We start from the raw sequence: 27,984 nt of genomic DNA, 5'->3' as shown, positions 1-27,984 counted from the left end.
AATCTAATCCAGGGTTTTCTACATGCCAGGCAAGCACTCTACCACGAGGCTACACTCCTGGCCCTGTGTATCCTCTTTCTTATCATTACTCTCTTGAAGCTACCTGCTTCATGTCCATATTTCCTTTCTTGACCCACGGGGCTTAATCATGTTATGGTTTTCTTTATGGATCTGTTTTTGTGCCCATCATGGAGCTTGAATTCAAAGCCTGAGCACTGCCCTGAATTGTTTTGCTCAAGGCGAATATACTCTACTACTAAGCCACAGCTCCACTTCCAGCTTTGGGGCAGTTAATTTGAGATAAGAATCTCATGGGCCTTCCTGCCCAGGCAAGGTTCAAAACTTGATCCTCGGGTCTCAGCCTCCTGAGGAGCTAGGATTACAGGCATGAGTCAAGTGTCCCGGGCCCATGTCATGATTTTAAACCAATACTCACTGTCAAACCAAACATTCTCATTAATGAGATGGCTCTATTCTGCTGTGCGCTGGCCTGGCCGCCCTAAAGAAGCAAAGCCTCTGTCTTTCTGCTGCAGACTATGGAGAATGGAGGCTTGGATGTGAAGGTTGCCCTGTGCTGGCCTGGACAAGCACGCAGCAGTGCTTTTCATGTACTTTTCTGGGTTTGCCATGTCCTCTTGCTTCTTTTCCTGGGGAGGGTGTGGGGCCCAGCTTCCCTCAGCCAACCCAGATGTAGCCCCTGCCTCCCACATTGCCTGGTGATGTAGCCATGTACTTCCTGTGTGGGGCTCAGAACTGTGCCTCAGGTGCCTGCTTCAAGACAATGGTGAGTCTCCTCTAACAGAAAGGACCCCCCACCCCCCCCCTTTCTTCCTAACACTGGGAACAATGGGTCCAAAGGCTTACCTCCAGTGGATAGCTTGAAAACTTGGCTTTCTGGTTTCCTTTACAGAAGTGACACGCTGACTCCTCTCCGCCATCTTAGTAGAGAGAGAGAGAAGGATGCAGTGGCGCATTTTCTGGAGCGTTGTGGGCCTCTGTCTCCTGGCAGGTAAGTAGCATGTGTTTCCCCAGGTCCTTGGAAGGCTCGTAGCCTTACCTGGTGCAGCCAGCACCAAAGATGCCCAAAGGCCCTCATCCATCAGGAGATGAGAGGAACGGTTTGTGCTTGGAGAGGATAAAGGATTGGGGCTGGAGGAAACTGCAACGAAAAAAGTGCCAAGCTGCCAGGGACCATTCCAGAAGCAACCAAAGAAAGGAGGACGAGGTGCTCATATCAGTTCAAAACCGAGATCCCTCCCCTAGCAGGAGCAAGCTTGTCTGGCAGTAAGCTAACGCAACCCAAAGAACTTACATGGAGTGATTAGGAGAGCTAAAGTGTTTGGAGGAGACAGGTTGTTGAACCTGAACTCTGTCCAGGGTGTAACAAATTTAATACCTATGGGACAAATACCTCATAACATTCAGTCCTTCTGGGAGAACCAAGAACTTTCTATGAGTTCAGTCCTTTTTAAAGAGAGATAGAATCTAAAATGATAAATATCCAAGGATATCTGCATACATAGCATGAGTGAGATAAATAATGGAAAGAAGCAGTGCCCTTTGTTGTGTCAAAAATTCTCTGTATGTATTCGGTATTGAATCCTTACTACTACCTGGGATGGAAAATGACAGCCCCTATTTAGAGACGAAATGACTTCTCAGAGGAGTTAAATAGCTTCTTTCAAATCATACAGTTAGTAAATGCTGAAGCTGACCAGAAAAACCAGAACTGTGTCTATTAATGCCTGGGCTTGTGACAACTGCACTATATAAGGCAAAACGGCTTGTGATGGTTCTATATCAAAGAACCAGAAAATGCCATCATAGCTGGGACTCCCATCTCTCAGCAGCAGCCATATGTCTTCACATCCTGCTTCATTGCCAGCTTCTCTCACACACACACCACATGGGGATTCAAACTGAACCCTCTTGTTCGGGGGATTCCCTTTGGTTTGGGGTTTGATACAGGGTTTTACTATGTAACCCTGGCTGGCCTTGAATTCCAGTCTCCTCTGTCTCAGACGCCCAAGCACTAGGATTACAGGCATGTTCCACCACACCCTAAAAGAGTCTATATTTGTAATGCTCTCAGGTTTATTTATTTACCTGTGACTAGTCCAAGGAACACACTTCATGTCTCAGAAGGCTAGCCAGGCTTTTTCATAATAGCTTAGAATACAAATTATGTTCTTCCTAAAGAGGAAAAAAAATAAAGAGAGAATACTGAAGATTTGAAACTTGTAGGAATTTGGCATCATGAAAATATGCCCAGTCTGTCTGTGGATGGAAGAATCTCATCCATTGTAGAGGCTGTTGGTAAATGTAAAAATTCTCAGGCAACCTCAGTAGATGATTGGATCAAGAAGTTGTACTACTTATACACAATGGAATTCTAGGCTGCCATCAGAAAGAATGACATTGCCCCATTCATAAGAAATGGAAACACTTGGGAAAAATCATATTAAATGAAGTGAGCCAGACCCAAAGGAACGTAGGCTCAATGGTTTCTCTCATTTGTTATAATTAGTACACATCTAGAACTCTCCTAGAAGAGGATTACAATAGTTCAAAACCTAGGTATATAAGGTCATATAGAATGAGACAAAATGGATATAGAAACAAGAGCTTTATCTTATGTGATTGTTGTTCTTAATGTACTATGTTATTTCTCTTCTCTTTTTTTGCCCTTATGATTAATCTCATATTGTTACTGTATCTGACTTTGTTACTTGGTATATTGTATAGATGTTTATTTGTTTATTTGAAATAGGAGAGGGAAAGGGGAAACAAGATGATTGGGAGGGGGTTGGGGAGAAAAATGGGGACAAAAACATGAGGAGTATCAGTGTGTGAGAAGTATTGGGCTTACTACCTGATGAATGTTACTGTAACCCCTCTATACATTACAAAAAAAAATCTCAGGGGCCTCGAGTTTTGCCTAGTGGTAGAGTATTTGCCTAGCATGCACAAAGGCCTGGGTTCAATTCCTCGGTACTACATACATAGAAAAATCCAGAAGTGGTGCTGTGGCTCAAGTGGTAGTGTTCTAGCCTTGAGAAAGCCCAAGGACAGTGCTTGCCCAGGACTGGCAAAAAAAAATCAAAAATTAAAAAAAAAAATCTCAGGCAATGATGGGAAACTGATCACTGTTCATGAATTAAAGTTATTGTTGAGTGAGGGAATCAGAGGGCACAGAAGAAATGCTTTCAGCTTATCAATACACAGACTCTAGTTGATGAGCAATTGGGGTTTCAGATATTTTTTCCTCTGACTCAAACAGAAAACAAATGGAAAAGTTGAGCCGTTTGATAAGCAGGGGACAGAGACAGACAAGAATGCCAGACTTTGTGCCTAACCAAGAGCTTGTTTTTCTTCCTCAGTCAGAGACCGCTCTTCAAAATGGAGACTGGAGTACAAAATTCAGTTGTACTTTCTGTAGTCATCTTAAAAGCTGCTTCCACTTTTCCTAAGTGTTGCTTGTTCATGTTATACGCTAGATGTTTCGTTGCTCTGTTTCTCCCTGAAGGGAATCAAAATTCGTGGTCAAGGCCCAGCAATAAAGGTTACTTTCTTTGCTCTTCTTTTTTCTTTTTTCTTTCTTGGAGGTGGGTGTACTGATACTGGAGCCTGAACATCTGTCCCTTAGCTTTTCTCTTGCAAGGTTGTGGCTTTACCACTGAAGCCACACCTCCACTTCCGGCTGCTCAACCTCATACTTTCCTGCTGGCTTCAAATAGCCATCCTCACACCTCAGTCACCTGAGTAGATAAAATTACAGGCATAAGCCACTAATACCCAGTTTAAATGCCACTTTTTAAAATGTCTGTTTATTTCTATCTTCCTCTCCCTCCCCCTTTTTTTTTGCCAGTCCTGGGGCTTGAACTCAGGGCCTGGCACTGTCCGTGAGCTTCTTTTACTCAAAGCTCCCACCCTACCACTTGAGCCACAGCGCCACTTCTGGCTTTTTCTGTTTATGTGGTATTGAGGAGTTGAATTCTGGGCTTTGTGCATGCTAGGCAAGCACTCTACCACTAGGCCAAACTCCTGGCCCTATAGTGAATTCTTGAGTGTATTCTCTACCTCTTCTTATGTCACTGTAGTTTTGATGTACGAGAATGACTATAAACCAGCAGAGACGGAGAAGGACTTTAGTAATATATAGGTGTTACAGGCACTTACAATATGCACTAACTCTGTTGTTCTCTATTTTTCAGTTGGCACTTGGGGCCAGGAAGGTAAGATATGCTTTCTTTGTTAAGAAACCAACATTCTTGGGCCAGGAGTTTGGCCTAGTGGTTAAAGTGCTTGCCTAGCATGCATGAAGACCCGGGTTCAATTCCTTGGTACCACATACATAGAAAAAAGCCGGAAGTGGTGCTGAGGCTCAAGTGGTAGAGCTCTAGCCTTGAGAAAATCCAAGGACAGTGCTCAGGCCCTGAGCTCAAGCCCAGGACTAGCAAAAAACAAACAAACAAACAAAAAAACCAACATTCTTGGCATAGCCTCATGCCAAGTAACAATGTTTCTGTCAACTAAGGCTTTGAATGGATCCCATAGGATTTTAATGGAGCTGCAATTTTTTTTGTATCATATATTTCATTGTCTCTTTTCTATGTTTAGGTCCACAAATACTCACCATAGTGTTACAACTGCCTACCCATTCCAATCACACTGGATGGCCTTGGTGTGCAAAAAGCTCTGCTCTGTGGCTTAGGTCACTCTATGGCTTAGGTCACTCTATGGCTTGGGTCACACTATGGCTTGGGTCACACTATGGCTTAGGTCACTCTATGGCTTGGGTCACACTATGGCGGTCACACAAGGGGTAGATGGCCTCAAAACTGACTGCCTTTGTGAAGAGCTTCTCTAGGCCTTCCACTGCACTTCTCCAGAAGCCAGTAAGAGGCTTTGACCTTAGTCCTTTGCTCTTTCATCAGAAATCTAGCCCACAAGAGGGAATCCACAGAGATCTCAGGAACTACCCAGTCTCCATAAGAAATCTGGAGGTTGTTGGAAAGTTGAAAGTACCAACAGTTTTCATTTACCATTTGGTGTGTGCGCTTGTGGAGGGTGTGTGGCCATCCAGATGCACGCACAGGGTGTCCTTAGGTGAGCCTGGGACAGCTGTGGGGGAGAGGTCAGAATCAAGTGTCTGAGCACTCTGGGTGTGTGAGTTGTGTCCACCAGCCCTCTCTTGACTTCCTCAGACTCTGGAGTGTCCCTGTTCTGGAAACTTCTCTATCCAATCATCCTTTATAAACTGAGAGAACCACTGTTGTAGAAAGCAGCCACTTCCTGCCACACCGCCCAACTCCTGGCACTTTTAACAGCCGCTTTTGTACACAGCCTTCAGGTAGTTAATGTAGAACGAAAGGCCCCAAGCATCCTATCCTATGCAGCCAAGGAAACATCCTGAACCATTGTTTTCTAAAAGGGGGGAGGGGTGGAACCTAACCAGACAGGGAAGGACTCTATCTCTGCTGCTAATGAGAATATTGCTAATGGCTTTTTATCATTTCCTTTTCAGACCCTGAAGAAAGTGGTAAGAGAATTTTCACTCTATACAACCTTCCCCAGTGAGGGACAAGATGGCCATAGGGACAATCAGAGTAGTGAACACTCAGGCCCAGCGCTAAGAGATGGAAAATGAATTATCTTTCAAGGGAATGTATGTGAGAGGCACCTATATTTGTTGCTAGCCTTCATGTCTGATAAGTGGGTGTGTGTTGGCATATCCACATGTTTTTGTGTAAACCATGAATTCCTTAAAGGTAGATATGGTGTCTCACTTTCCTGAGTCATACTAGGGACTCAGTGAATATTTTTTGAATGACTACATGAAAAAATATGAATGCTCTGGTAGCTCCTTCTCCACAAGCATGGTCTCGTGTCATCGTTAATGCAGTGTGTTAATGGGAATAGATGCAGTGATAGGAATGAATGCAGAGTAAAATGAAATATAAAGAGAAGGAAGGGCCGGGTGCAGTGGCTCATGCCTGTAATCCTCACTACACAGGAGGCTGAGCGCTGAGGATTGTGGTGCAAAGCGAGCCCGGGCGCTAAACAACATGAAATTCTTATCTCCAATTAATCACTAGAAAAACTGGTGGCGTTGTGGCTCAAGGGGTAGAGCAGTAGCCTTGAGCTGAAGAGCTCAGGGACAACGTCCAGGCCCAGAGTTCAAGCCCCACGACCAACAAAATAAGAAAGAGAGAGAAGGAAGGGTGGCATTTCTTCAGCCTGTTGAGGAAGGCGCCTGGAGGAGGAGCTGGGATTCTTGAGCTGAGGATTCTAGAATTTGCTTGCATTTTTGAGGAGAAGAATCCTTTAGGCAGAGAAGATGAATCTAACACTAAAGCTGAATACAGCTCATTGCCCTACTTGCTAAATTGAATTTCTCTATGCCATCTCATCATCCTATGTAAAACAAATCTGGATTTAATGAGCAACCCATTGAGGTCTTTAGAACATTATCTGACATACAGAAGGCAGAGGGTGGAATCTAGCTTGTGTTACGTAGACGGCACATGGACTCTAGAGGGTAAGCATTAAAGTCGATTGTGCATACTTGTTCTGGATATTGCCCTGCTTGAATTTCCTCCTCTATTTCTTCTAACACCCTGATTCTACAGATTAGAAGATAATCAAAGAGGATTAATACAGACTTACATGATACTTTTACTTATCATGTATTACTTACATCTTAACCATTATGAAATGCCAGGGGCGTGCGTAAACTCTTTGGAAACACATCCATTTCTAAGTATAGACATAGAGGTCCTTGTAAGTCTAAGCTCTACACATGTATTTGTGCCAGTTTGACTTGTAAACAATTTTGTTTACAATTATTTGTTTTCCAGACAGACCTACCAAGCGGAGTATAATGCCTATTTGCTTTGGCCTTGTCTAATTTATGATTTCTGGTTTGTGAAACATTAAGTCCAAGTAATAGCGTACTTTGTTCTTACATCCACTCTCCCTGTAAGCAGGCAGAGAAGGACTTGTTATGGTCTGTGTTGTCTCAACCAGATGGCTGCCCGAGCACCTGGATGCCAACTCAGTTGTGTTCATGTTGGCAGGGCCCCAGGAAGGAAGGAGGAGAGACACTAACATTCTTCTTGAGCACCTGCTGTGTGCCAGCCCCTGTCCCTAGGAGAATCCACTCCATTCTCTTAAAAAACCCCAGAAGATGGGAGTTTTCTCTTCTCTTCCCTGATGAAGAAGAAACAGAATTTTGGGTGTGGAGGTGCTGCACACTCGTGATCCCAGCAGTCAGGAGACTGAGGCGGGAGGATCAAGAGTTCAAGACTGGTCTCAACCACATAAGTGAGACCCAGCCTCCATAAATAAACTGATTTTTCTTTTGAAAGAAACAGTCTTAGATGAAGTGCCTTGTCCTCCCTTGTTCACACAGCGTAGGGCAAATCAGATTCAAGCACAAAGCTTCAGCCATGAAGGCCCGTCCTCGGCAGTGTTCTGTCTCTGAGTATACTGACCCCCTCCCAGTTGCTGTGTCCAGATTCCGGCATAGACCCACACTTCCCAAGGGGACAAGCCACAAGTCTCCCATGAAATATGGATGCACCATCAGCTCCACCTTCCAGGACAAGATTGCCTGCTATGGGGATGTGGATGAACCCCTTCCTGCCTGCCCTCCCTCTCACACCAATGGTCCCTCCCTCCTCCACCACCACCACCAACAAATAATGGAGAGAGCTCATTATACCCAGAGATCGTGCAAAACAGAGGCTTTTGGTATTTCTTGGTCTGTCACGGGGCTTGAACTCAGGGTCTGAATGCCATCCCTGAGCTTTTTCACTCACTTTGAGCCACAGTACCGTTTCCCGGTTCCTAGGGATTCATTGGAGATAAGAGTTGTACGTGTTTTCCTTCCTGGGCTGTCTTTGAACTGTGATCCTAGATCTCAGCCTCCTGAGTAGCTAGGATGACATGCGTGAGCCACCAGCACCTGACTAATAGAGCCAAATTTTATTGGGAGAACCAATCCCCCTGAACTGTATAAAATTTATCATATCATTTTGGAAAAAAAATAGCAAATTAAAGTATATGGAATAAGATAAAAGATGTCTGATCTCAATTAGGAGGAATTTAGTTCTCAACAAAAAGGGGGGAACCCTAAATAATAACAAGTAAGCCCACGAATCAGTGGCTCCAATGCATGGAGTATTTGAGAGTCTGAGAAAAATCACATTATATCTCTCCGGACGGTTTTGGCAAACACAAGAGGGTAATCCTGAAAACTTCGAGAACTTTCCTGCCTTAGGATTTTTTTGGTGCGTTAGGCCTTGGAGTACCTATTGCTATGTTTTCAGTTTGTCTTGCATTCTGTGAATGAGTATTTCACTGAAGGTGAAGTGCACACTTATCCACTGAGGCCTTGATTTCCTGAAGTGAGGAAGCCATCTTTGCAAGTTCTTGCGCTAGTTGATGCTCAACTTCAACTCAAAGTAGGATTATTTTTCTTGCTATTGGAACCTTCTCTTATTTTAGAAGTAATTCAATCTAGAAATGTGAGTTTGTGGGGTTTTGTTTACGCTTTGGAAAGGCAGATTGGTGAGTAGCGAAGAAGAAACTCTTCAAGAGAGATTAGCCCCAAGAACTGAGGACCCCATCCCCACCCCCCCAATTACATTGCCAACTTTGCTTTTAGAATGCTTCCCAGCAGGACCATTCTTTACTATGGGGTTTTCCCCTTCCTAAACCTATACCTGAAATCACCTCTCAGCCCCTCACCCTCTAGGCAGGCCACCTCCCTGTTGTGACAAGCAAACCTAAGTCCTGGATGGCAAGCAACTTCTTGTATTTGGCAGGTACTTTTGCCACTAATTTGCTTTTTCTGAAATATTCTGGTTTTTCTTTTCAATTTTTTCCCTTCTCTCCCATTCCTCAGAGAATAAAGAATATGAAGTCACCATCTCCGGAACCAGGGTAACGCTGACCTGTCCTCTGGATCCTGAATCTGGCTCAATAAAGTGGGAAAAAAATGATGTACAATTATCCAATAACGATGAACAGCTCATACTGGACCCATTTTCAGAAATGGATGACAATGGTTACTATGCGTGTTACCTAAGTAATTCAAAAAAGCATCAATACCTCTACTTGAAAGCTAAAGGTAACTGGAGGGTTCCTTCAGAAGAACATCCTTGGTGATTTTCCCAAACTAGTATTTGAGGCCTCCATCCTTCCCTCAATCCCGGCCTCTCTGAGACCACACAGTATCAATATTTTCTAGAAGGTGGATTGAACGCTAGCAAGGGGCTGTCAGGATAACTTCAGTCAGTGTTTAGATCTAAAGTAACTTCCTAGCCTGGTTCTGTGGACCTGCCTGAAATCCCAACTACTCAGAAGGCATGTGTGGGAGAATTGAAGTGCTAGACTATCTCAGACCAAAAAAAATGAGACCCTATCCACAAAAAAGAGCTGAAGCCGAAAGGGGTGGAGGGAGCGGTGGCTCACGTGGTAAAAGACCTGCCTGTCTAACAGGGACAAGGCCAGTAGTAAAAGTATTAATGAATTAATTTAATCAAATAACTTCCCCACAGTGACAGGCTTGGGTTGTTTTTATTATATCACATCCAGAACTATGTGACACGAGCATCAGTTTATCTCATGTTTTACTCAGAGATACATTCTTCAGGAGAATTTGCAAGGGTCACTCAAAGCTACTATGAAAAAGGAGTCATAAGAGAGGCATAACAAAAATAATAACAATGAGAGCTCGCATTAATTAAATGATCATGAAGTTTGTGGCACTTTACTAAAGTCCTGACACGTGCCAAGGACTTTTCCATACTGTCCTCTCAATGGCCATGTCATTTACATACTATTTGAGTCCCACTGCCCTTAGGGTCATTATAGATGAGGAAATGAGGACTTTATGGGTTGGAAAACCAGCTCACAATTCCTACAACTACTGCACAGTGGGGCTGAGACTTGAACCCCGGGCAGCTGGGCTCCACAGCCCCTACCCATAGCTACCCACTTTGCTTGTGGCCGATGGGCAGGGGTGCGCGCACGGAAGGAGAGGGCTGGGGCATGGCAAGCGTGTGTAATGTTGAGGGGATTCAGCAGAGACTCAGCTTCACTTGCTCCTTCTTCTCCACGTCCCCTCATTTCTCCACTTCTCCCCCACCTCTTCCCCCTGCAGTATGCGACAACTGCGTGGAGGTGGACCTGACGGCCGTGGTCACAATCGTCTTGGTGGACGTCTTCATCACTCTGGGCTTGCTGATGCTGGTCTATTACTGGAGCAGGAACAGGAAGGCCAAGGCCAAACCTGTGTCTCGCGGGGCCGGTGCAGGTGGCAGGCCCAGGGGTAAGACCGTAGAACCGGGCTGGAGGATATTTTCATCCAGCCTAGGCCAGGGTGGTCAGCATGTCCACAGAACGGTCAAAACAGCTCCTCTAGAACATTCACTGGGACACTAAGATCTCCAGGCAGGGCTCCCTGCCTGAGATTACTTCCTCTGCTTCCTGCAATGGGAAGATGTAAGGCTGCTCTTTAGTGAGCTGGGCCCCTGCAAACACCTGCCAGTGCTTTGCAGCCATCCAGCTCCATCCCCACGGAAGAGACTTGGGGGTGTTAGCATCTGCCTCATCCTTTCCCTTCCCCCCAGGCTTGGTTTGGAGGACCTGAGCTGGGGGAAGTCACAAGTAATGAGACTAAGATGGAGGTTATGAGGGAGGTGGAAAAAGGAGAGAAAGGGTGGCTGGATGGACCCGAGAGGGGAGATAGGAGAACTGTCACCCGAGGGCTGTGATCAACACTGTAAGACTGGTGTCTCCCTCTCCTTCCTCTGCAGGACAAAACAGGGAGAGGCCCCCACCTGTTCCCAACCCAGACTATGAGGTAATGAGATAGGGAGCCAGGGGAAGTGGGGCAGAGGAGACTGGCAACCACATCTCTCAGGGTTCCCATGTGCCCAACCCGGCCTCCTTCATGGCAGAGCAGGACCATCTCAAAGGCTTTGTGGCTTCCAGGACGTTGCAAAGGGGTGGGGAGGAGGGGTGGAGAGGTTTATTCATTGGCTTTTCCCCATGGACAAGACAATCCAAGCAGATCCTTGGATAGACTCAAGGCTGCTGTTCCAGCAGTGTGCACCACTGCAGCCAGCTAGTTCCTAGGAGCATACCTCACTGGTACACAGCGGAAGCTTCCTGCTACCCACCACCAGCAGCGGGCACCCTCCCCTCCTGCTGCTGCTGCTACCTCAGATCTGGTAACTAACAGGTTAATGCTCAGCCTGGGGAGATCCTCAGGACGCTTCTCCTGGGGAATGGGTGCTAAAGACTTTGACTGTCACACCTGGATAAGCTCAGCAAATACATGTATTTACCTTCCCATGACAAGAGACCTTAGGCTAACCAAGGGCCTGCTTAGGCTCTCTTCTGGGGGGGAGAACTGAGGCTTACAGAATCTTGGGGGTCTTGCCTGGTTAGATCTCAAGCCTGCCTCCTGCCAGAGCCCAGCACCCTTTGACAGGGCTACAGCAGGAGCTTCTGTTCGTCCTGACCCACTTCCTGCACCCTGCTAACCCGCTCTGTTTTGATCCCAGCCTATCCGCAAAGGCCAGCGCGACCTGTATGCTGGGCTGAATCAGAGAGGAATCTGACCGCACAGAAGACACTGCCTTCCATGGGCCAGGCCTGGCCTGGGCACCTTGCTATTTATTCCTTGTTCCCTGGACGAGTCTTGGCCGTCACAAGAAAATTGTTCTTCCACCTCATGGTGAACTCACACCCCACAGCCTTGTCCCTGGCTCCCCTGGCTCCCTCCTGCCTGCCTCCTCTGCTGGTGACAGTTGTAGAACATTGCCGTCTCGCTGGCCCTGGAAACATCCTGGCTAATGAGGCCCTCGCACCCCACATGCCTTCTTGCCAGGATATTGACTTCTGTGAGTCAATGTCAACTCCTGCTTTCCTTCGTGGATATCATTCCTGTCCCTCCTTTTGTCTATAAATTGTCCCACATTTCCTAACACTTCCATCCATAGCTGTCTGCTTTTCCAGCTGTTTCATAGTGGGGATCCACTGAACGAATGTTGGTAGAGCTCCTGCCCCATTCACAGACCCCAACGCAGAGCCAAGCAAGCCCCAGTAGCTAGCCTTCAGGGTAGGTCCTTGAATCTTATTATCTGCATCACTGCTAGTGAACTGGGTTCCCCTCCACCGACAGAGAGCAACAATAAAGTATATTTGGCTGGCTGGAAGAGTTGCTGTCTCTTCTTTTCTGAGCCAGAGTTTCCCTCATGTAGCTTAAGCTGTCCTTAAACTTGCCATCTCCCTGTCTCAGCTCTAAACTGCTGGAAGCAGACCTAGTTACTGTCCCTCTTTTCTGGTACATTCTCAGAGGCTCTTAGGCTTCCTAAGACCTCTCATGTGCTCCCCACTTCAGACTAAATTCAGTGCTTGCAGTATGATCCCAAGTGATCTGAAGTTCACTTTGGCATGGGCACAGAGAGAGAGAGAGAGAGAGAGAGAGAGAGAGAGAGAGAGAGAGAGAGAGAGAGAGAGAGAGAGAGAGCGAGGTGGGGGGGGTGAGACATTTGACTAAGAGAAAATTGCAGAGTTACTGATGGGTCCCATATAGTTGTCAATTCATAAAATAGGAGAGAGAGAAGCAGGCCATGAAAGGCAGGTGGGGTCCCAGGCTGGAGCAGGGAAGATGTATGGGGCTTGGGGCTGGCTTCCATCAGCTGTTAGGAAGAACATCCGAGCAGGTCTGGGGAAGCAGAGGGAGGATGCGCTCTCAAGCGACCATCCCTGCCTCTCACCCTCTCTTGCCTCTCTTGCAGGCAGAGGCAGGCAGGCTGTGGTTAAGCCGCAGGATGTGGGCTGCACTGCCAGGGAAAGCAGCAAGCAGGGGAGGGGTGAACAGGGTGGGAGAGCTTGGTTCTCTGTCTCCCACAGCACACACTGAACCTGCAGAGCAGGGGTGAGGTGGGGGGAGAGAGAAACGCAGCCAGAGCATCAGGGAGTGATCCTAGGCTAGCCCAAACAAGCAAGCTGGCTTCTCTGCCCACCTGACAGGGGGTCTGACAAGAGCTGCTGTGCTTAGCAGCTCTCAATCTGGGCTTGTGACTGTAGCTACTGTTTGTTGATCCCGGGTGAAGGACTGCTTCTTTCCCTCCCTCTAAGCATCCTCAGAAGAAGTCCTGGTGACGTTTTCCACCAGTCAGCAAGTTGATCTGGGGGTGGCAGATCTGGTCCCAGGCATTCTTGCTAGTTTCCTGCCTGAGGGAGACATAGCTCTGTGCAACAAAAGCAACGATTACGAATGTTTATTAAGCATCTATAGTATTGTAAAATTTGGAGTTAGTCCATTCCGGTGTTATTACCCCCACTTAATCCATGCAATGACTTCACACAATCGATACTGTCATCTTCATTTCACACATGAAGACTATGAGGCCTAAGAGAGCTTAAGTCATTTGCCCAAGTCACAGCTGGTCAGGGGCGGCAGGCTGGAACTGAGAGCGAGGGCTGCCCCCTTCCAATACTGTCAACATCTCCATTACTGAGGTCCTGAGGCATGCTCTCCATCCTATTCTTGTACTTGGAAAGACAGCGAGGGAGGATGGGAGTAGAGCTGAAATCAGTGCAGGTTCCTACCTGGGGCAGAGACAGAGTAATACAGGCCGAGGTGAGGAAGACAAGCAGGATGAAGGAGCTGATACCAGGGATACAGAAGATGGAAAGGATGGGTTCAAGAAGGACCAGAGCCCTGCAGTAGGACACGGGGTCTAGATGGGACACTGTGGTGAGGAGGAATACAGAACAGGAGAAAGATTAACTGGAGAAAAGAGAAAATCAATTTTTACCATTGACCCAATGGAGTCACAATTGAGTTCACTCTTCTGCCTCCTAAAGCATGAGACAAGACAGGTTAAAACACTCCTTAAGACACGGGACACCTGGCAACAGTAGGCGGTGATGCCAGAGAGATGGGAAACGAGTAAGTTGTAGCACTTGGATTATCCCATTTTATGATCAAGAAAGGGCCTCAGGCTGTGGTACAGGGAGAGAGAGCCCAGGTACCACCTATCAATCTCTGAGCTGCGGAGGCAAGCAGGCAGAGATGGGAGGTCAGGACCCCTGGAGTCTGCAGGACAGAGATGGCAGTGAAGACTCCACAGGCCTGGAGAGCCTCTCTCACAAGCCTTCAGCTAGGCAGTGATCAGTGCACCAAGAAGAGGAAACTGTAAGAAGTCCAAGAAAGAGTCTCTTGAAAGGATTAGAGGGAAGACTGACTCTCGTGCAGGGCTGGAAGTCATTTTCCGGCTCTCACCAGTCAAGGGGCACTGAGCAGAGCTGTGTGCTGGTGTGGGGACAGGACTAGTGATGTGGAGCTCGTTGTATGAGGGCCATCACTAATCCTATTCAATCCTAGTAGCAATTTCTCCAAAGTTCACATTAGCATGGTGAAATCTATGTCCAAGAAGTGATGCAAATACACATTTAGTAAATGCTCCTCCATAGCAAAAGAAGGAAACCTTATCTTCTCATCAAAACCCATCCACTAGAAAACTGGCCCCCCTTTCTCTCAGGCCCACCTTTGGTCGGGTGATATGGGGGGACTGCAGGGAGAAGAGAGGAGCTGGAAGGAGGCTGCCACTGGGAGTCTCAGCATCTTAACAAAAAAAAATGTTTAATAAGCCAGGAACAATCTCTGATAGCTAGCATCCTAACTTCTTTGGAGGCAGAAATGGAGAGAATTAAGATTTGAGGCCAGCTTAGGCAAAAAGTTTTGAAGGTCCACATCTCAACCAGAGAAAAGCTGGATTACAGTAGTGCACGTATGTGGTTGCTTGTTATTTAGAGAACCTTGACATCAAAACCAGACAAAGACAGTATAAGAAAAATTTCAGACCAAAATCAGGCACAGTGAGAAATATAAACAGGAGGATCATGGTCCAACCAAATGCAAGACCCTATATCAAAATAATGAACAAAGCACAGTAGATCAAGCTCATAATCCTAGCTTGAAAGATGGAGGATTATGGTTTAAGGTAAGCCTGTGCATAAAATTTAAAAACTCCATCTCAACCAGTGGCTGGGCAAGCTGGTGCATGCTTATCAACCCAGCAGCAGGGATAAGCAAAAGTAATCTCAGTTCAAGCTACACCAATCATAAAGACAGAACCTCCCTCAAAGTAAACAATACCGAAAAGGGCTAGAGACGTGGATCAAGTGGTAGAACATGTACCTAGCACGTGTGCAGTAATAAATTCAATCTCTAATACCATAAATAAATAATCTTACAAAAAATAGTTTTGATTATTATTTGCCAGTCCCGGGCTTGAGCTCAGGGCCTGAGCACTGTCCTTGGACTTTCTCAAGGCTAGAGCTCTACCACTTGAGCCTCAGCACCACTTCTGGCTTTTTTCTATGTATGTGGTACCAAGGAATCGAACCTGGGTCTTCATGCATGCTAGGCAAGCACTCTACCCCTAGGCCAAACTCCCAGCCCATTTTTGATTATTTTAAGAAGTAAGTATCCAGGCACTGGTGCCTCATACCTATAATCTTAGCTACTCAGGAGGTTGCGATCTGAGGATCACAATTCAAAGCCAGTCTTGGCAGGAAAGTCCATTACACTCATTGCCAATTAACCACTGGAAAATCAGAAGTGGCTCTGTAGCTCAAGTGGTAGAACACTGGTCTTGAACAAAAAAGCTCAGGAACAGCACCCAAGCCCTGAGTTCAAGCCCCATGACCACCCCACACACACACCACCACACACAAACACACCTAAAAATTAAAAAAAAAAAAAAGAACTAAGGAAATCTAGGCACTGGTTGCTCACATCTGTAATCCTAGCTACTCAAGCTGCTGAGATCTGAGAATTAAGGCTCAGAGAAAACCCAGGCAGCAAAGTCTGTGAGATTCTTCACTTCTAAGTCGACAGCAAACTAGCTGGAAATGCAAGGTATGTCTCAAGTGGTAGAGTGCCAACCACCAGTAAAAGGAGTAAAGGCCAGTTAGAGTAAAAGGCTCTGAGTTAAAACTTCCCCCACAATATCACAAAAATTTAATTCAAAAACATTTTTTAAAAAGATTGGGTACCCCTGGTTCATGCAGTAACCCTAGCTACTCAGAAGGCTGAGATCTCAGACCAGCCCCCCCACCAAAAGTCAATGAGACGCTTATGTCCCATTATCCACCAAAAAGATAGAGAGGTAGAGCGAGCTGTGACTCAAGTCATAGAGCATTATCCTTGAGCAGAATGAGTAAAGGAATGTCCAGGCCCTGAGTTCAAGTCCACATACCAGCCAAAAAGAAACAAAAAAGAGAAGGTGAGTGGGGTAAGGGAGAATGATTGGGTGTGAGTTTGATCAAGATACATTATATCTATATGTAGAAATGTCACAATGAAACAACTATGATTCCAGATACTTTGAAGATAAAAATAGGAGGATCACAGTCCAAGGCTGGCTAGAGCAAAGCGTAAGACCTTACCTGAAAAGCAAAAGGAACCAGGCATCAGTGGCTCATGCCTATAATCTTAGCTACTTGGAAGGCTGAGGTCGAGGAGTTAGGTTCAAAACCAGCTGGGCTAGAGAAGTCTATGAGAGTCATCTCTAATTAACCGCCAAAACCTGGTTGTGAAGGTGTGGCACAAGTTGTAGAGTGCTAGCCTTGGACAAAACTGCCAAGCAAGATTCCCAAAGAGTTTCCGAAAGAGAACTGCTGGCCTGTCACTACCCCACTGATTGAATATGACATCTATGACATTTCCCATGGCCTCACTCAATGAAATTTAGAGAAATAATGTGTTTTAATTAGTGAAATTGAATTTAAGTCTGATCTGGTTTATTATGTAGAAGGCCAGGGCAGGGTGGAAACAGATCGTAAGGAGAGAAGATAAAATGGGGTTTTTTGTTGTTGTTTTGTTTTTTTTGCCAGTCCTGGGCTTGAGCTCAGAGCCTGAGCACTGTCCTTGGACTTTCCCAAGGCTAGAGCTCTACCACTTGAGCCTCAGCACCACTTCTGGCTTTTTTCTATGTATGTGGTACCGAGGAATCGAACCCGGGTCTTCATGCATGCCAGGCAAGCACTTTAACCACTAGGCCAAACTCCCGGCCCAAAATGGGTTTTTTTTTTATACGGGAGGAAGAGGCACTGAAGGAGCCCCTGGCTGAGAACTCCTCGCAGCCTGTGGTAACTGCTCCCCAGAGTCAGAGAGGGAAGGCCCGCCCATCACACCCTCTCTTTGAGTCTTGGAGAGAAGTGAGTCTCAGGGCCCCTCGAGGTGACTGCTACTGCCGCTCATGATGTCACGGAAACTTCTTTGTGGCTGGCTTCTAACTGTAGCAGCCTACCCTCAGTGGTACGGGGGCAGTGAACAATGTGGAAGAGTTGTTGTTCTAGGGACTGGAGTCGACAAGTAGCAGAGCAAGGGTGGTAGAAGATCCCTCACCCAGGAAGCTCACTGGGCTAGAAACATCAGTGGGCAAGGTGGATGGGAGACTTCTGGTCAGCCAGTCCATGTGGGGCAGAGGACTGGAAGAGAGATGAAGGACAACACAGGTGGGAAGGAAGAGAAAGGTCCCCGGTGTAAGACAACGCCTGTCCCCTCCCCGGAGTCCTGGAAAGTACAGGCATCTACTAACTGGGGAAAAAAGTCTTTATTGGTTGATCTCATAGGGAGGCACAGTTGATAATCATGCTTCTAGAAGCCATCGGTTCCACGGTCACTTTTTCTGGGGCCAATTTCCTCCAAGATGGCTGTACTGAGCATCATCTCGACTTCGAAGGGGCTGCGAGGTGAGAAAGGGACAGTGAGGCTGGATCAGGGCCCTCACCAGTCAGCCCCAGAGAAGAGAGGTTGTTCCTGGCGTTTGCAGACACCCCAGTGACGTATTCCCCACCAGCCACCTCCCTCGATCCATGGATGCAATGCCTATAGCTGGTCTCTTTGTCTCCACTCGCTACCCCTCCTAGTTCTGGCCTCCTTCCCTTCAGGGCTCACCTGGTACAGGTGGTCATTCCTCAACAGAGCTTGAGTGTTGGCTGCTAGGAGAACTGGGGGAGACAGAGTGGTTAGGGACTGAGTGGATGGAACCCTGAAGACCCAGGGACATTGCAGGGTGGGTCCACACATGACTATAGTCTTGGAAGTCAAGTCTGCATGCTTCCATGAGTGCACAAATGCTCGTAACGCCCCCTAACACCTTAAGACATTGCTGGAGGACCCCTCACCCCTTCCCCATTCCTCAGCTGGAGCAGAGTACACACACACACACACCACACAAGCACACGCACACACATGCACACACACATGGCCCTTCCACTCACCCCCAGAGACCCTTCCAGTCTCATGTCCTGCGAAGCAGTAGACCCCCAAAGCAAGAAGCAGGGTGGCAAAGATGTCAGTGATGATGATGCCAGCCAGGGTGGCTGGGTCCACCTCCACACAGCTCTGACACACTGCGGGCACGGGGGAGGAGAGAGCGCACATTAGAGCTTTCAAGGGAGCCATCTCTGCCGCTTGGGGAGGGCCTTCTCATCTCTCAAGTCAAGACTCAAACTCTAAGCAGAGCCTGATGGCCTTGCCCTTTCCACCTGGGCCCCCTTATCCCTAAGAGCCCCTGAAATGATCTTAAACTCAGTCGTGGCCCAATCTTTCTCCCAACCAAGCCAGAGGTGACCAGACTCCTCCAGCTCCTAAACTCCCCCAAATCAAGCCCAGATCATTACAAGCGTGTTTAAAGGAGGAGTTGATTCACCACAGTCCCCTTCTAGCCAGAAAGTTCTCCCACCCAGAGGCTTACCCCCTCTACCCAGTGAGGCCAGGAGACACATACTTCGGTAATATATTTGCACAGTGGAGACTTCCTTGGCGAAGTCACCTGTTCCATTACACTTATACACTCCTCTTGGATCCAAGACACGCTTGCCCAAGTCCAGGGTTTTATCACTTAGTAATGGTGTTCCCACCGTGCCCTTCAGCCACACGACACTGGCATTGCAACTCAAAGTTACTTTGTCCTCCATTTCATCCACAGGTATCTTAAAGGTGCTCACTAACAGAAGGGGGGAAAAAAAAACAGAGACAGCTCTTTGGGCTGCCATAGCTCCCTGACTCTGTTGAAGACCACACTGAAGGATCATCGTATAGTCTAGGACAATTTTGATTTCCGGTAAGAAGGTAGGACCCGAGGAGGTCAAGTGCCTGCTTCAGACATCCGGGCCCTGCCCTCCAGGTCTGTGGAGTCCCTGGGAAGCCCCTCGCAGGGGACTTCTTGCTCCAGCCCCTTCCTCCACCCACCCGGAGAAGCCTTACTAACCTTGAGGGAGGAAGGCAGCCAGTATCAAGCCAGCCAAAATCTTCCTGCGCTCCATCTTCTAATGGAATTCATCTAGCAAACTGCACCCGATCACGGAACCATAAGCCAGAGTGAGAGCCGCCCCCCTCCTCTGCCAGCTGACTCATGGGTATGCGGAAAAGGGGAGAGAAGGGGAGGAACTAGAACGTGTCGGCCTCTGCTTCTCCACCCTTGATGTGGGGAGGCTGTTGAAACAACAGAAGGCTAGGGGTAGAACAGAAAGGAAGCAGGTGCAAATTTCTCCTTCTAGATCATAGAGTTAAGATAGCGCAGTGGATATAGATGGAGAAGGTTGTCTGGACATTTAGAAGAAAATTTAGAATGGCCTTCCCTCAGTCACTGGTGGAAAACAAGAATGGGAGCTCTGTGGATTTCTGTTGATTCACAAATGGACTGGGAGACAGGAGTCTGGGAGCCTCCAAACTCAAATCGGGCCTTGGTCCATGGAAGAGTGCAAGGTGTCCTGTGGTAATTGTCTTGCCTATTTCCTTCCAGGTAGAGATCACTTTGATAACCTCAAAAGAATAGTGACAAGCCGGGTGTGGTGGCTCACGCCTGTAATCCTAGCTACTCAGGAGGCTGAGACCTGAAGATCGCAGTTCAAAGCCAGCCCAGGCACTAAAGTCCATGAGGCTCTTATCTCCAATTAACCACCAGAAAATTAAGAGTGGGGCTGTGGCTCAGGGGTAGGGTGGTTGTCTTGAGCTGAAGAGCTCAGGGACTATGCACAGGCCCAGAGTCTAAGCCCCAGGACAAAAAAAAAAAAAACAAAACAGTGACCAAAATTCTTGAATGAAGCCTCAGTCTAAGATGCCTTTCCACCCAAAACTGCACCTCCAAGCACCTTTAAAGTTGGGAACAAAGATTAGTTCTAGCAGCAGAGGATAACCAGAAACAGGGGGTTCATCTCATGCGTGAAGAAAGGGTCTCGGGATTATCCCCCAACTGAGCATGCAAAGCACTTCTCAGGGGGAGCTCAGTCTCTGGGTGGGAATCCAGCTCTGTCTTCCACTCTCTCTCCAACCACACAGCCTTCTAACTCCCTGATGGAAAAGCAAAGGACATGTGCGCCTGCATCCTTGCTGCCCACACTGGAAGTTGAAGGCAGGGGTGCTGAGTTCTTGCTTTCAGCAGAAGGGTGCTGGGCGGAGCTAGGCGAGCTGCTGTGCAGGCTGGCTGGTAACTGAGAGCTGCTTCACACTTCTGCTGGCTGAAGACAGAGACAAAGACGCCATGGAGCAGGGGAAGTGTCTGGCTGGCCTGGCCCTGGCTGCCATTCTTCTTCAAGGTAAGAGCCAGATAGGGATTCTGGCAGGGGGAGGAGGAGAAGGGCTCATGGAAAGAGACCATCATCAGGAAGGCAGAAATATTAAGCCAACCCTCATCTGTCACATTCGAATTCAAAGAAGGAAAGGCAAAAATGAAACCTCTTAGATAGAAAAGAAAAGCCATGTTAACAGGGACAAAACAGAGGAGTCAACTGGGTAGAATCTGAGCTGCTGCTGCTCCTGCCACTGCCGCCATCTTAGATTAAAAACCAAAAATCTAGGCAAAGAAACGGAAAGGAATGGGTATGTGTTCTCTAATTCAGAGCTGGGACTAGGGGAGTCCCTAGGAAATACTGACTCAGGTAATTGCTCAGTTGTTCAGGTGCTCTACAAGTATGTATGAGATCCTAATGTGGAAGAGTCTAGAAGGAAAAAAAATGAAAAGAAAGCTTCTGTTCTAAGAGATGGGTGCCATATGGTGTATTAGGTACAGCACAAGTGTTTGTTTGAAATATCCAACAGGAAGCAAATGAATAAGCTTGAGACCTGGAGACTGGACACAGTAAAGAAAGCCAAAAATTATGAAAGTTCTTGAAATCACACGCGTACTACATGATATGCAAAGAAAAGCGGCTGAGGATGGAACTGTGAGACCTGCTTTTGAGGGGTTTAATCTCCCCCCCCAAAAAAAAACAAATGACTAAAGAGCTGAAATGATCAGATGAATGCAACACAGTAGAAAGCAAGAAAGTAGAGAGTTTCTGGAAGAAGATAATATCCAAAGCTATGAACTGTTAAAGGGAATCCACTGCTGTAAGAATATATTGAAACCTTGGGCCGGGAGTTTGGCCTAGTGGTTAAAGTGCTTGCCTAGCATGCACGAAGACCCGGGTTCGATTCTTCAGTACCACATACATAGAAAAAAGCCAGAAGTGGTGCTGAGGCTCAAGTGGTAGAGCTCTAGCCTTGAGAAAGCCCAAGGACAGTGAGCAGGCCCTGAGTTAAAACCCTGGGAGTGACAAAAAAGAATATATTGAAATCTTAAGTGGGTAGAAGTTGGCAAATAAAGATTCCTCAGCAGGATTAGTTGAGCGGTATATGTGCAAGCCAAATGGATGGGTAGGGCAGGTGATGACGTGGAGTAGACTACTGTTAAAAGAAACTTGGAGAAGACAGAAGGAGTGGTGTGGAGAGGTGCAAGTGGAGTTTAAAAAGAAATATGAGAATGAGAGAAACTTGAGCATATTTTTGGCTAAAAGAGAAGATGGTGAGCAGAGGTAGGTTGTAGAGTTGCTCTTGGAATGGCGGAGCTAAGGCACACTAAAGGCAACATAACTGATTGTGACTAACAAAAGGGAGTAGGGGTGGCTTTAGGCAAGAGTAGGTTTGTAAACAGAAAGGGAGCTGAAAGACAAAGGGCCATCACAGCACCTGCACACTCCGAAAACTAGGTGGGAGCCCATGGCACCTGTTGAAACAGCTGGGTGATGGCAGAGGGAGAGCCTGTTGCCTCCAGCACCAACCAAAACAGTGCTTTGCTAGGACTCACTCTGAGCAGCTCTCTGCAGCTAAACAATCCACTGTGAGTATGAAATTATTTCTTAGAGGAAAAAAAAAACAACCAGAGAAACAACTAGATAAAAGCAACACATACTGAAGGGCAGTGTGGGACTCTTGGATATATACAGCACTGGGTCGAACAATAGAAAACTCAACCCTTGGGGCTGGGAATGTGACTTAGTGGTAGAGTGCTTGTCTAGTATGCATGAAGCCCTGGGTTCAATTCTGCGCTACCACATAAACAGAAAAAGCCAGAAGTGGCACTGTGGTTCAAGTTGTAGAGTGCGAGCCTTGAGCAAAAGAAGCTCAGGAAACAGCATCCAGGCCTCAAGAAAAAAAAGAAAGAAAGAGAAAGAAGGAAGGAAGGAAGGAAGGAAGGAAGGAAGGAAGGAAGGAAGGAAGAAAGAAAGAAAGAAAGAAAGAAAGAAAGAAAGAAAGAAAGAAAGAAAGGACACAGTCCAGATGTAGCTGTCAGTAATGAGCTGTGTACATTTTATCAATGCTTCTGTCTACTAAACACAGTTCTCACTGCAGATATTTGACTCCATTAATGAAGGCACTCCCACCACTCATTAAATCCTCTTTGTGTGTGAGAGTGCATACCCTCAGCTTTTTTGCTCAAGGTTAGTGATCTATCACTTGAGCCACAGCTGTACTTCTGGCTTTTTGGCGATTAATTGAAGATGAACCTGAGCTGGCTTTGAACATCAATTCCCAGGTCTCAGCCTCTGGAGTAGCAAGGGTTACAGGTGTGAGCCCCCGGTACCTGGCTCCCCTCATGAAATTCTAAGGGTAATATTCCCTCTCAGGAAGTCTAGACTAATATCAAATTAATTCCTTATGACAACCTTAAAGTCAATTTGGTGATTTATGCTACTTTCAGGAAACCAGATACAGATATTCCCATTCTAGTGAGTCTGGAACCCTCTAGATTCTGATCGCAAGTGACCATGGCAGTTTCTCCAGGCACAGGAACAATCTCATACCCAGCTGATCCTCCATCTCTTCTGTCTCCACAGGTTCCATGGTCCGGTCAGAAAAAGGTAGGAGAAATGGCTTCTTTCTATTCTCATACTCAGAAGAAATCCATGGAAACATGGCTTCCTACTGCTGTAGCTGCATAGAAGGGAACAATCTGGAAAAGCTGAGGTGACCGGAGCCTGACCACTGTTACCTCCATCACCAACCAAACCAGTACCTTTGCTAGGACTTGCTCTGGGCAGCTCTCTGCAGCTGAACAATTGACTGTTTTGTCCTTGCAGTCGAAATGGCACCTTGGGAATGAGGCGGGTCTGGAAGGGTGATAGTTAATGAGGATCCCTGGCAGCTCCTGGAAGCATGTCAGGCACACTAACTCTTGCCTCCCCAGAACTACTGAAATTCTAGCACAATGTTAGTTTGTGTGCGCATTAAAGTTGGAGAAACACCAGAGGCCTCAGATTGCTTTGAGCCAGGGAGCATTTCAGAGGCAAGATCCTGAATGAACTACTCAGGAGGCTGAGATCTGAGGATCATAGTTCCAAGCCAATCCTATGAGACTCTTATTTCCAATTCACCTGCAAAAAGCCAGAAGCCATTTGAACATACAGAGGTAGGGTTCAAATGGTAGAGCACCAGCATTGAATGAAGAAGCCAGGCAAGAGTGAGGCTCTGAGCTGAAGCCTCAATATGAGAGAACACACACACACACACACACACACACACACACACATACAAGATCCTTAATGAAACCACTTCTTTTTCTTTTTCAGAAGACCATTTGATAAGAGTGGATGACCATCGAGAAGATGGTTCAGTACTTCTGACTTGTGACTTGAGAGACCAAAATATCCAATGGTTCAAAGATGGGAAGATAATAACGAATTCAAATAAAAATACATGGAATCTGGGAAGTAGTATCAAGGATCCTCGAGGGATTTATCACTGTCAAAGCTCAAAAAACAAGTCAAAGCCACTCCACATATACTATAGAAGTATGTGATCCCTTTGGTTGTTTGTTTGTTGTGAAATTAAGAAAACTTACTATTCAGCTTATTATTCTGGTATGTTTACTGTCTAGGAGGAAGGTAGGAATGGTTGCTAAGCAATGCTGTAGAGTAGTAGCCAGTTCTCTCCCTCTCAATTTACCCATTTTTAAATATAGTGAAGCAATTCCCCCAGCTTCTGGGAAAAGCATTACGAGTCCTGTAAAATGTAATCGACTTTTGGTTAGACTCATGGTTTGGAGCAACTCAGAAATTTCTGTGAGCTGCAATGGGACACCAGGTTGATAAACAATGGTGGGAAGAGGGCTCGTGGTTGAGAGAGGCAAGCAGGACTAGTCCTTCAATTCCACACAGCGCATGATTGTAGACCAACACAAACTTCCCCAGGACCCATTCACAAGGAGCACGGAGAAGCATTGTACTTTTGGGAGCAAGGATTTTCCTTGGACAGAAGTATTGTTGCTAGAAGACAGGAGGATGCCCAGGAAGAGCTGGGCACCTGTGGCACACGCCTGTAATCCTAGTTACTCAGAAGGTCAAGATCTGAGGATTGAAGTTCAAAGTCAGCTGGGACAGAAAAAAAAATCCAAGAGATTCTTATCTCCAAATAATTAGCCAAAAAAATCCTACAAGTGGGAGGCGTGGTTTCAGTGGTAGAACACCAGCTCTAAGCAGAAAATGCTAAGCAATGGTGTAAGGTCCTGAGTTCAAGCGCCAGTACCAGCATGCGTGCACACACACAATGAAGATTCAGGAATAAAAATCGTTATTCCCTAAAGAAGGCTTGTCCTTCCATGTACCTTGTTTTCCACAGTGTGCCAGAACTGCATTGAGGTAAATGCCACTACCATCTCTGGCTTTATCTTCGCTGAAATCATCAGCATTTTCTTCCTTGCTGTTGGAGTCTACTTAATTGCTGGACAGGATGGAGTTCGTCAGTCAAGAGGTAAAAAAAAAAAAAAAAAAGCCTGGTATCATAGTGCACATCTGTAATTCCAGATGCTCAAGAGGCTGGCACAAAGGACTTTTGAACCCAAGGCAGGCCAGAGCAACTGACAAAACCCTGGTTTTATTGTTGTTCTTGTTTGTTTTGCCAGTCCTGGGCTTGAGCTCAGAGCCTGAGCACTGTCCTTGGGCTTTTTCAAGACTAGAGCTCTACCACTTGAGCCACAGCACTACTTCTGGCTTTTTCGATGTATGTGGTACTGAGGAACCAAACCCAGGTCTTCATGCATGCTAGGCAAGCACTCTACCACTAGGCCAAACTCCAAACCCTGTTTTTAAAATAAAATTTCAAGGGTTAGGCTGAAGTCTTGAATAGTAGTGGCCCTGGGTTTATTTCTCCTCCAAAAATAAGTAGGGTAGAAGACTGTGCTTTACTGGGAGATGGGACCACCTTAGATGCCCTGCTTCCTACCAGAAGAGACCCAAATAGGACACAGTGAATTGGTTTGTACTGCATACATGCACAGTTTTATAACACTTAATGTTACCAGCATATTTATCTGCCTCAAGAGCCTTGTGATTTATCATCTCTTTGAAAAAAAGACCCTCAACCTTTCATTCAACAACATGCTCCTAAGAATGATCCACAGTCTTGTGTGTAGATGATTAGTATACCTTTAGTATTCTATTGCATGAGTATGATCGATCCTATTGTTCAGTCTGTCCTACATGTTTTGTTTTGTTTGCAGCTTCAGACAAGCAGACTCTATTGCCTAATGACCAGCTCTACCAGGTAAGGAAGAAGGAATGAACAATAGATTATTACAATTAATGAGGCTGGATATTGGGGATTAAAAAGAAGATACCTGGAAGATGCTATGTACTTAAAGAACTATTTACAACATATCATAGGATTAGATTGTTGTTCCTTTGGGCAAAATGGGAGAAACAAAGGAAAAGAAACTAAGAGGATCTAATAAGAAGATATAGAGGGCTAGGAGCGTGGCCTCGTGGCAGAATGTTTGCCTGGCATGCATGAGACCTTAGGTTCAATTCATTGGTACCACATACACAGAAAAATCCAGAAATGGTGCTGTGGCTCAAGGGTAGAGATCTCACCTTGAGGAAAAACTCAAGGACAGTGCCCAGGCCCTGAGTTCATGCCTCAGGATTGGCAAAAAAAAAAAAAAAGAAGAAAACAAATACATAAAAGAGACTATACACAGAACTTTCTCTCTTCTTTTGACCCCTAATGATATATAGCACCCATTCTAAGGAGTTGAATCTAAAAAGCATTCAATAAATATGCATCAAGTTAATTAATAGAGGATGAATGAATTAGTTCATGACCATGTTGTCCTCAGCCCCTCAAGGATCGGGAGGATGACCAGTACAGCCACCTGCAAGGAAATCAACTGAAGAAAAAATGAACCAAGGACTCAGAAGAGGTGGGTTCTTCTATACACACCTAAGAATCCTATGTTTCCAGCTTCCTCCACCCACTACTGTGAAGTCTTGTCTTCCTTTTCTGAGCAGCTACAAGGACTAGCCTGTATGTGTGTTTGTGTGTAAGAACCACTGACCTGGGGTGGGAGCATTGTCTAGGAGTAGAGTTCTTGCCTAGCATACAGGAAAACCTGGGTTGGTTGCCTGGATAGGTGTGACTCAAGTGGCTGAGCACTAGCCTTAAGGGAAAAAGCCCAAGGACAGTGCCCAGGCCCTGAGTTCAAACCCCAGGACTGGCAAAACAAACAAATAAACAAAAAAAAAACATTGGCCTATATTAATTAATCTTTCAAGCAATCAGAAATTCTGACTCAATCATTATATCAGAAGACTCACTCACAACAAGTCTGAAAAGGTATTATTTTGTTTTTCTGACAATTTCTTTTTTTCTTTCTTTTTCTTCCTTTTTTTTAAATTTCAGGTGTTTGCCCTTCTCTCCAATTCTCAGAATCAAAGCAACATATTTTGGAAGAGCTCCCAACGGAAAGATCTGCAGACCTACCTATACTTCAGTACCAAAGAGATGTCAAATCTCAAATATCAGAGCAGGTTTTGTCTTTTGTCAAAATAAAATGAAAGCTACAGATGTAGCTTTCTCAGTAGTAGAGTACTTGCAGTCCTATGTAGTGTTCAAGTTCAGGAGTGCCACCTATCGGTAAGAAGTTGTAAAACAAACTTAAAAAGATCAAATATCTATGTATTTACTTTGAATTCAGTGTCCACAGGTCATAATTCTCATGGCTCAAATAGTCAATAAAAGGTCTTTTTCCGCAGTCATCCAGTTGTCTCTTTTAATACACATACCACACCAAGTTGCAGTTGCTTCTACATTATTGATTTCAAACTTTATTAAAGAAAAAAAAAGCAACTATTTCTCTCTTTTCCTGAAAAGCTTGCTGTTTCATTACTTCTGTGTATCTCCATACAAACGTGGAGGGCACACGCGACTGTCTTCGTACAGATCAAAATCCAGCCCAAATTACCACGCTAGCAGTCACACCTGCCCCGACCTTTGAGGTGCCGTGGGTCCCGTTTCACAGGTCTTCACGCACCTAGGAGAACGTGGAAACGGTCCAGAACGCCTGTAATTCTAAACTCTAGCTCTTCAGGAAATGAGACGTGAGGGTCACAGGCTCGAAGCCAGCCCGGGCGGGAAAGTCCGAAAGCTTCTCCTCTCCAGGGAAGCACCGAGGTGAGGGGTGGCTCCGGATGGAGAGCGCCAGCCTCGAGCAAAACCAACCGGCAACGCTCAGGGGCCGCGGGGACCGCGGAGTCCGGCCAGCCCCGAGCTCTTCAGAAGCGGGCCGCCAGCGTGGAAAGTCCAAGGCCCGCACAGAACCCCGCCCCAAAGCCACAGACTGGCCTGAG

At 46.3% G+C, this 27,984-nt stretch overlaps 3 protein-coding genes across 3 annotated transcripts; 2 read left to right on the top strand and 1 right to left on the bottom strand.

Moving 5' to 3' along the window:
- Positions 1–728: 728 nt before the first annotated feature.
- Cd3e (CD3 epsilon subunit of T-cell receptor complex) lies at positions 729–12,235 on the top strand. The gene is made up of 8 exons (XM_090319407.1): positions 729–784; positions 911–1,009; positions 4,215–4,235; positions 5,528–5,542; positions 8,912–9,136; positions 10,172–10,339; positions 10,827–10,873; positions 11,580–12,235. Exons 2-8 carry the CDS (start codon positions 961–963, stop codon positions 11,634–11,636), a joined length of 582 nt encoding a protein of 193 aa, XP_090175533.1. The 5' UTR covers positions 729–784; positions 911–960; the 3' UTR covers positions 11,637–12,235.
- Positions 12,236–17,632: 5,397 nt separating this feature from the next.
- Cd3d (CD3 delta subunit of T-cell receptor complex) lies at positions 17,633–19,459 on the bottom strand. The gene is made up of 5 exons (XM_090319405.1): positions 19,314–19,459; positions 18,831–19,049; positions 18,322–18,453; positions 17,996–18,048; positions 17,633–17,783 (listed from the first exon to the last, which is right to left on the bottom strand). The coding sequence occupies exons 1-5, from the start codon at positions 19,366–19,368 to the stop codon at positions 17,718–17,720; spliced, it is 525 nt and encodes a 174-aa protein (XP_090175531.1). The 5' UTR covers positions 19,369–19,459; the 3' UTR covers positions 17,633–17,717.
- Positions 19,460–20,537: 1,078 nt separating this feature from the next.
- Cd3g (CD3 gamma subunit of T-cell receptor complex) lies at positions 20,538–27,389 on the top strand. The gene is made up of 7 exons (XM_090319404.1): positions 20,538–20,640; positions 23,200–23,223; positions 23,932–24,153; positions 24,980–25,111; positions 25,860–25,903; positions 26,475–26,558; positions 27,038–27,389. Exons 1-6 carry the CDS (start codon positions 20,586–20,588, stop codon positions 26,538–26,540), a joined length of 543 nt encoding a protein of 180 aa, XP_090175530.1. The 5' UTR covers positions 20,538–20,585; the 3' UTR covers positions 26,541–26,558; positions 27,038–27,389.
- Positions 27,390–27,984: the final 595 nt, after the last annotated feature.

This window comes from Megascapheus bottae, chromosome 27, assembly GCF_031878675.1.
Source record: "Megascapheus bottae isolate mThoBot1 chromosome 27, mThoBot2.hap1, whole genome shotgun sequence".
Lineage (NCBI taxonomy): Eukaryota > Metazoa > Chordata > Mammalia > Rodentia > Geomyidae > Megascapheus > Megascapheus bottae.
This window is presented reverse-complemented; position numbering and strand designations above follow the sequence as displayed.

Coding starts and splice junctions, on each gene's coding strand:
- Cd3g (XM_090319404.1), top strand. CDS start 20,586: ATGGAGCAGGGGAAGTGTCTGGCTGGCCTGGCCCTGGCTGCCATTCTT. Junction 20,641..23,199: donor GGCTGCCATTCTTCTTCAAG/GTAAGAGCCAGA, acceptor CTGTCTCCACAG/GTTCCATGGTCCGGTCAGAA. Junction 24,154..24,979: donor ACTCCACATATACTATAGAA/GTATGTGATCCC, acceptor TGTTTTCCACAG/TGTGCCAGAACTGCATTGAG.
- Cd3e (XM_090319407.1), top strand. CDS start 961: ATGCAGTGGCGCATTTTCTGGAGCGTTGTGGGCCTCTGTCTCCTGGCA. Junction 1,010..4,214: donor GGGCCTCTGTCTCCTGGCAG/GTAAGTAGCATG, acceptor TCTATTTTTCAG/TTGGCACTTGGGGCCAGGAA. Junction 10,874..11,579: donor TTCCCAACCCAGACTATGAG/GTAATGAGATAG, acceptor TTTTGATCCCAG/CCTATCCGCAAAGGCCAGCG.
- Cd3d (XM_090319405.1), bottom strand. CDS start 19,368: ATGGAGCGCAGGAAGATTTTGGCTGGCTTGATACTGGCTGCCTTCCTC. Junction 19,050..19,313: donor GGCTGCCTTCCTCCCTCAAG/GTTAGTAAGGCT, acceptor CCCTTCTGTTAG/TGAGCACCTTTAAGATACCT. Junction 18,049..18,321: donor GACTGGAAGGGTCTCTGGGG/GTGAGTGGAAGG, acceptor TGTCTCCCCCAG/TTCTCCTAGCAGCCAACACT.